The 9075-nt window shown below is 34.2% G+C and overlaps 1 protein-coding gene and 1 non-coding gene across 2 annotated transcripts; one reads left to right on the forward strand and one right to left on the reverse strand.

Annotated features, from left to right (window-relative positions):
- Positions 1 to 5005: 5005 nt before the first annotated feature.
- On the reverse strand, positions 5006 to 6425 carry LOC107260959. The gene is made up of 2 exons (XM_048372336.1): positions 6358 to 6425; positions 5006 to 5531 (listed from the first exon to the last, which is right to left on the reverse strand). Exons 1-2 carry the CDS (start codon positions 6423 to 6425, stop codon positions 5006 to 5008), a joined length of 594 nt encoding a protein of 197 aa, XP_048228293.1.
- On the forward strand, positions 6313 to 6419 carry LOC125369649. The gene has a single exon (XR_007215326.1). It is a non-coding gene; the product is annotated as a small nucleolar RNA R71 (small nucleolar RNA).
- Positions 6426 to 9075: the final 2650 nt, after the last annotated feature.

The following is a 9075-nucleotide window of genomic DNA, read 5'->3' on the forward strand; positions in this document are numbered from 1 at the left end:
CAACAAAACGAACATAGTTATCAAGTTTAAGATTCAAAGCCTTTGCAATAATGGTAATCACATGTCCATGAGTTAAAGGTGCATCCTTACGTGAAGCACAAGCTAACAATTGATTGAACACCCAATAAGTCCAAAACACTTGTTTCTTATTATGAATGCACCACACTAAAAACAACTCTTATGCAGAAACTCTATTGAATTCAGTTTTATGAAAAAGAACACATGCAAGCACTTTATGTAGCAACCAATATTTCAAATCTTGATAAACATAGTTCTACCCTTCCTAGAATCGAATGGGTTTTGCAAACTAGTTAAAAACATCTAGAATTCATTCAACCTAAAAGATGACGGGGGATCAAGTCATAAAAGTGTAAGTAAGCCGATGTTTCTTCCCTTGCATGCGAAATTCCAGAATTTGTGAATTTTTAGGATTAACATCTAATGTAGTATAAAATTCGGTAGTTAATTCTACATTGGTATCTTCATGCATAGAAACAAATCTCTTAAACCCACATTGAGTCAAAAATTGATCAAAAGATTCAAGCATACCCACATCATTCGAAAGAGAGTTAGGAATGTACTTACAACCTAAGATTTCCCTAAACTTGATTGATGTGAATTTGGCACCCTCGTCATTTGTAAGGATTAGGAACTTGGCTTTGTAAACTTGGGAAAGATCTTCTTCTTAATGAGGTGTTTCTTCAACGTGTGGCCTCCTAGAAGATGATGCTTTAGTCTTGCCCATGGTGAATGTCGTGCTTGCAAGAATTAGAATTGGAGAGATATGTAGAGAGGAAGAAATGAAAATGGAAAATGAAAATAAGAGAATAGGAAGAGTGGGTAGGGTTTTTGGTTATGAGTAATGTGGAGAGAAAATAAAAGAAAGCCTAAGTATATAAGAAGTGAAAGAATAAGAAAAGATGGAAGATACTGGAAAGTTATGGAAATTCGTTAAATATGAAGATATGTGAGATTGGGTAGTCAAAAGGGTGTATTTATAGATGTAATAAGGGTGTAAGAGGTAGGGGTGTAAGAGATAGTGAAAAGGCGTGTCTAAATGTGAAAGAACATGTGTATTCTTGGAAAAGAAACAACTTTTAAGTTATGAAATTATATTTTGGCAAGGAATAAATAGAATAAAGAGAATTAATGAACAATAAAAAGGAAAAAATATACGATAATGCAAGTATAGGTAATATTAATGTGAGTGAACGAGTCGTCAATGTGTGATGACTCGTCACTAAAGCCTTCTGTGATTAGTCGTCAACGTGTGACAACTTGTCACCTAATCTTTCTATTATGAGTCGTCAACTCGTGACGACTCGCCACCTTACATTTTAAAAACAATGCTATCGCCACCTTACATTTTAAAAACAATGCTAAGGCACTTAAACTAAATAGGCAAAGAAAGTAATCTAAAGCAAAAATAATATGATAAATAAGGGTTAAAAAAAAGTGAAGTAATGACTCTAAGTAAAATGAAATAAAAGCAAAGAATGTAAAAATATATATTAAAGTTAAGGAAATAAATGTGTTAATCTTACCATGCTAAATTTAAGGGTCTATAGCTTGGCCTTACCTCAATTTGATTATGGTGTAGATAGAGGGATAGAGCAGCCCGTATCAATTGCATCACCGATCAAGTAGGGTTTAAGACGATGTCCATTTACCTTAACAATTTCCCTCTTTGCGTTGGCAAGATCAACCGCATCATGAGGATAAACTTTGATAACTTTAAATGGACCCGACCATCGTGACCTCAACTTTCCTGGAAATAACTTAAGTCTTGAATTAAAAAGGAGAACAAGCTAACCTTCATGAAATTCCTTCTTAAATAAATGCTTATCATGCCACAACTTAGTATGATCTTTATATAACTTTGCATTCTCATAAGTATTCATTCTTAACTCATCCAATTCGTTAAGTTGAAGTAACCTCTTCCTACCGGCCTTCCTCAAATCAAAATTCAAAGTCCTTGTTGCCTAATATGCCCTATGCTCTAATTCAATGGGGAGATGACATGACTTCCTGTAAATTAATTGAGAAGGAGTAAGGCCAACTGGGGTTTTAAAGGTCTACCTATACGCCCATAAAGCGTCATCAAGCTTTAATGCCCAATCCTTTCATGAAGAAGACACTGTTTTCTTTAGGATCCATTGAATCTCTCTATTGCTGATCTCAACTTGCCCACTTGTTTGTGGATGATAGGGAGTTGCAACCTTGTATGGTACTCCATACTTCTTTAAGAGAGCCTCAATCATATGATTACAAAAATGGGAACCTCCATCACTAATTAATGCCCTCGGAGTACCAAACCTAGGAAAAATAATTTTCTTAAGCATCTTCTTGACCACTTTAGCATCAATATAACTGTTGGCAATGCTTCCACCCATTTTGAAACATAATCCACCATGACCAGAATATACTTATAGCCTAAAGAGCTAGGAAATGGACCTATGAAATATATACCCCAAACATCAAAGAGTTCGACTTCAAGGATTCCTTTTAAGGGCATCTCATATTTCTTAGTAATGTTGCCCATTCTTTGACATCTATCACATATAAGAACAAACTCTCTAGCATCTTTAAATAAAGTTGGCCACCAAAAACCAGATTGTATTACCTTAGATGCCGTTTATTGCACCGAAGTGTCCTCCAACATCCAAGGAATGACAATGTCTCAAAACATCTTGAGCTTCATCTTGAGGAATGCATCTCCGAATTAAACAATCGACACTTCTCTTGTAAAGCAAAGGCTCCTCCCAATAATAGAATTTAATATCATGCAGAAATTTCTTCCTTTGTCGATAATCTAACTCATAAGGAAGAACACTACTCACAAGATAATTTACAATATCTGCAAACCATGGAAGTTCCTTTGATACCACACTTAGTAAATGTTCATCATGAAATGTGTCATTAATTGGGAAACCATCCTCTTTAGTCCGTCTTGATCAATCCTTGATAGGTGATCCACAACAAGATTCTCACTACCCTTCTTGTCTCTCACTTCCTAATCATACTCTTGAAGCATCAAAATCCACCGTAAAGTCTAGGTTTTACGTCCTTCTTGCTTAGAAGATACTTAAGAGTAGGATGATCTGAATAAACAATCACCTTTTGCCCTACAAGATACGCTCTAAACTTGTCAAATGCATAAAAGATAGCAAGCAACTCCTTTTCTATAGTGGTGTAGTTGATTTGAGCATCATCAAGTAATTTGCTATCATAGTAAATCACATAAGGCTTACCTTCCTCTCTTTGACCCAAAACAGCCCCAAACACAAAGTTACTAGCACCGCAAATTATTTCAAATGGTTTCTCCTAATGAGGTGGTTGCAAGACGGGTGCGGAAACAAGAGCTTTTTTTAAAGTTTCAAATGCACCGAGGCAAACTTCATCAAACTCAAAAATAGCATCTTTAGCAAGTAACTTACATAATGGCCTTGCTATCTTGGAGAAGTCTTTGATAAATCTTTGATAGAAACCTGCATGTCCAACGAAACTTCTTATATCTTTAACACTCTTCGGAGGTGGCAAATTTTCAATTACTTCTATCTTTGCCTTATCAACTTCAATGCCTCTCTTTGAAACTGAATGACCAAGAACGATTCCCTCTTGTGTCATAAAGTGACATTTTTTCCAATTCAAGGGTATTCCATGCTCAATACACCTATCAAGAACTTTAGATAGATTGTCTAGACAGTTGGAAAAATTAGTACCATAAACACTGAAGTCGTCCATAAAAACCTTTACACAATTATCGAGTAGATCACTAAATATTGAAAACATGCATCTTTGGAAAGTTGCAAGTGCATTACATAAACCAAAAGGCATACGCCTAAAAGCAAAAGTACCATAGGGACATGCAAAGGTGGTTTTAGCTTGATCCTCGGGATGAATAGGAATTTGATAGAAACCATTGGGTCCATCCAAATAACAAAAATAAGAAAAGTTGGCTAGTCTCTTAAAGACTTGTTCGATAAAAGGCAATGGAAAATGGTCCTTCCTAGTTGCTTTATTTAATTTTCTATAGTCATTACAGATACACCATCCCGTGACAATTATAATAGGTATTAAATCATTAGATTAATTCCTAACAACAGTTAAGCCTCCCTTCTGTGGTACAACCTGAGCGGGGCTCACCCATTTCTTATCACTAATGGAATATATGATTCCATTATCAAGCAACTTAGTTACCTCTTTTCTCACCACTTCTTTGAGAGTGGGGTTTAACCGCTTTTGACCTTCAATAGAAGGCTTAGCGTGGTCCTCTAAAAGAACTCTATGCATACAGACATTAGGGCTAATACCCTTTAAATCGTTTATAGAATAACCAATGGCATTTTTATGATTAGGCAACTCATCACATAAGGCATCAATATTATCACTAAGCAAAGATGAATTAACAATAAAAGGAAATTTAAAGTTAGAGTCAAGAAATGCATATCTTAGGTTTGACGGTAGGGGCTTGAGCTCCATCTTGACTTCTTCATTTGATGTAGTATCCTTTGGATCATCCTCTCTACTTAAAGGTTCAAATCTTGATGTCCTATGGGAAAGTTGATATGGAGCTACCTCCAAAATCTACTCATTAGCTTCTTACATCCTGGATAGCTCCGTAAAATCTTGCCTCAAACACTCATGAATTACTTCTTCAATACATTCGCCAATAACATCAATAGAATCAATTCTACTTGCCACTTCTACAGGTGTTGACTTCATAATATTCAGCACATCAAATTCCATACATTCATTATCCACCTCTAATGTGATATTTCCTCTCTTCATATCAATAATTGCTCCTACTATCATAAAAAATGGTCTTCCAAACAAAATTGAGATCTCAAGATCTTCCTCCATTTCCAACAAAGTTAGTTGGTATTATAAAGTTCCCCACTTTTGTTAGCATAGTTTCTAAAATGCCAAGTGGATATGTGATAGATTTGTCCGCCATGGAAAGACACATATTAATAGGCTTTAATTCATCCAAATTGAGCCTTTTCTAAATAGAGTAAGGCATAAGACTAACACTAGCACCAATATCACATAAAGCTTTATCAAAATGTGTACCTCCTATTGCACAAGGAACTGTAAATGAACCTGGATCCTTAAGCTTTGGTGGAGACTTAGAGTACATAGCCTTGGATTCTTCAATAAGAGATACTAAGCCATAATCTTCAAGCTTACTCTTATAACTAATAATATCCTTCAAAAATTTACCCCAAGCTGGCATGTCCCTAATAGCATCCACAAATGGTATAGTGATAGTAATTTCCCTGAGATAATCAAGGAATTTACCAAACTGTTTATCCAAGTTATGCTTCATGAACCTTTGAGGAAAAGGAAGAGGTTTAACATCTACTATTGGTTCATCATTCATTGATGGTATGGCATCTTCCTTATTACCTTTCTTTGCACACTCATTATCATCTTTACTTCTAACATCCACTTCCTCAATCTCTACCCCATTATCATCATCATTAACCACTCTCTTTCTCTTATTGATATCCTTTTTAACCTCCTTACCACTGCGCAAGGTAATTACTTGATAAGACTCTTTTTGTACATACTCTGGTTGGCTAGGAAGTTTTCCCAAAGGTTTAGTGTTAGGGGAAGAGGCTTGTTGGGCAATTTGGTTTCAAGGACGCGGTTATGAGTAGCAAGCCGCCCAAGTTTAGAGTTTAGCTACTTAAATTGCTCCTCATTTTGTTTGTTTATGGACATTTGTTGGTTCACAAATTGCTCCATGAGATTTTCAAGAGTAGGTTTAGGATAGGCAGGATTAAAAGTTTGTTTATTTCATGGAAAATCCCGATGGGTATTGAGGTTTGGTATTTAGGTTATATGGAGGGTTTAATTGAGAGGATGGGGTTAGAAACCGGGATGGTTCCTCCATTGAGGGTTATAAGTGTTAGAATTCAGCCCCATTCTTTGGTGAAAACCCCCTTGCATGTAGTTCACATCATCGTTTGTACTTGAATTACATTGAGAATATGAATAGGATCCTCCATAAGACTCATAAGCAATATTAATACTTTCTGAAGAATTAATTTGATTTCTACTTACCAAACTGGTGAGAGCATACCTTTGCATTCAGCATTTTAATTGTGTCAAGCTCCAAAACTCCTCTTGCTTTTGCCATAGTTGTTTCATCACCCATGTATCCTTGAGATGCAAGTTCTTCAAGCTAAGGTAACGACTTCTCTAGCCGTTTTATCCATCCATTTTCCATCGGCTGCTGCATTCACTATATTTCTGTTTTCATTCGTCAGCCCATTATAGAAAATTTGAGGAATCATCCAATCCGGCAAGCCATGATGTAGACATTGCCTTTGGAGTTCCTTAAATCTCTACCAAGCTGAATAGATTGTCTCACTTCCATTTTGCTTGAAAGTAGTGATCTCATTGCAAAACTTGGCCATTTTATATGGCGGAAAATATTTGTGAAGAAATGCTTGCTTCAATTGGTCCCACGTTCTGATTGATTCATTTTGCAAACTAACAAGCCAAAGTTGTGCTTTATCCCTAACCGAAAATAGGAAGAGTCTGAGCCTTATTGCGACATCCGTTACATAATTGATCTTGAAAGTTGCACACAAATTAAGGAAAGTTAATATGTGGGCATAAGGATCTTCCCCTTGTAAACCTCCAAACTGATTATTTTGCACCATTTGGATGATACTTGGCTTGATCTCAAAATTGTTGTTAGCAATAGCCAGAGCCACAATACCTCCTAAACTTCTTGAGATGTCGGGCATTACAAAATCGCTACGTTCTCCTTTCTAGTGAGCCATGTTATTAAAATTTGGTTGGTTCTCTCTTCTTTGCCTTTATTCCCTGCGTAAGGCACGTATAGTTAAATCAATGTTAGGATCAAAGTTCAAATTATTATCACTAGTACTTCTAGTAAGCATGTTAATTCACAATTGATAAATTAAACTAAACAAATAACAATAACAAAAATAAAATATAAAAATGAAGAATATAAAAAGAAAATAAAAAAAAAATAGAAAAAAAACAAAAACAAGGCCTAAAATAACCTTTCTCTATCCTAAGTTAATAAAAATTACTATTCAACTCCCCGGCAATGGCGCCAAAATTTGTAGTGGGACAAATTACATACCCTAGTCTCTAGGACTTAGTATGGAGCAAGAAGGGTGTCGAACACTCGGGAGTTGGGGTAAACTTTGTATTAACTGGTTAGGTACTAAGATGGATAAGCAAAATAAATAAAAATTATAATAGTAATTAAAACAAATAAGGAAATTTAAATACTAACTAATTACTTAAGTATTCACACAAGTTATAACAATATATTTATATGGGAAAATCATAAATCACAATCAAATAAGATCTTTGAACACTATTATCATAAAACATATTGATTGGAAATTAGTATAGTCTTTAAAGGCAATTCTCATTGTCAATTAAAGGTATTTCCTCTTAGAGTCTACATTCATTTTCATGGCAATGCAGAGGTAAGAGAAAATCATTAACACATTATACTAATTCTTATTTTCTTAAGATGAATGCCTTGTATCCAAGCCAAATTCAATTCTTAAGTAATATCAATTACGTTCCACCAAATTACTCCAAATCTCTTTGTGAATAATTTGATTAACAAGTTACATATGGTGATCAAGCATACATAAGATGAATGAGCACTAATTGAAATTAAATCATAAATAACATAAGATAAAAATATTGTTCTTAATTAATTTATCATTGTAAATCCCATACAAAGACTTAGCCAAGACACATATTAGAGAACAGTAAGAGAAAATCAATTGCAAGATAGGAAAGGTATATAGAAGAAAATCAATAGATAAACCCTTTTTAAGTCTTCTAGCACGTGCTCGGTGTAGATCAATCTTCTTTTCTTGCTTCTTGACTTGGTTTCCTTCTAGTTAATTCTCAAAAACTAGAACAAAGTCTTTGCAATGATTTCTAAAATTTAATACTTTTATTAAAAACTATGCTCTATATCTATATTTATTTTCTCGTTCCTAAAACAGAGCCAAAGACACTTATTTTATATGTTTCTAAAGGCTATTATTCGTGTAGAAATGGAAAAAGGCACCTTTTGACATGAAAAGTCACCCTCCTTTGCAGATTCTGTAATTTTAAGGGCATTTTCGTCTACCAGATGACTTTATCACTAGATAGTTTCTTCTTGAAAGTTGTAGAAAATTCTGTTATCTTTCTAGAGCAACTTGAATAACCTCATTTGGATGTCTGTAGACAAAGTTATGACCAAAAGACGAAAACTGCTCAAACTAGGAAAAGTTGCAACTCTTGGGGACTGACTCGTCAAGACGGTGCCGACTCGTCACTCGGGTCTTCTGTGATGACTCGTCAAGATCTACTAAGGCTCCAATTAGACTCTTCAAGCTTCACACTTCATACCAAATGATTCCAAGTTCTTTTCATGCACATTTTGAGCCTAAAAACATGTATAAAACACACACAATCAATCATAAACATAAACCAAATATAAATAACACCTTTATAAACAAATAAGCACACAAACCTAGTAAAATCAAATGAAATTAAAACTAAAATAATCTAAAGAACTATGCATATTTGCATTGTATCATTATATATTTTGTATAATTATGTGGTCTTCTTCTTCTTACAGTTATCCAAATTATTTTCTCCTTGTATATCTATCCATTGAGTACTTTTATACTATTGTAATCTTTTTATAAATTTTATTCAAGAAGCAAGGCTTGATAGTTGGTGGTTGAGCTAGTAAGTGTGATTAAAGGCGAGAGTAAAGTTGGTCAACATTTCTCATTTAAGGAGTCATATACATACTCATTGTAACTTGTACAAAAATATTCATCCTTGTTTCATACCATGGTGGTTATGTACATGTAAAAGGCTATGTTATAAAGTTAATGTTTAAAGGCAAACTTTGTACTTTAACTTATTTAATAATATTTAAGAAAGGTATTTCTAGTTATAGTCATTGTAATGAAACATCATTTTAAAATGAAACATCATTTTAAAAAAATTATCTATTTTTCAGAATTATGATTTTAAATACATTATTACATATACATATGTAAG

The sequence above is a fragment of the Ricinus communis genome, chromosome 3 (genome assembly GCF_019578655.1).
Source record: "Ricinus communis isolate WT05 ecotype wild-type chromosome 3, ASM1957865v1, whole genome shotgun sequence".
Lineage (NCBI taxonomy): Eukaryota > Viridiplantae > Streptophyta > Magnoliopsida > Malpighiales > Euphorbiaceae > Ricinus > Ricinus communis.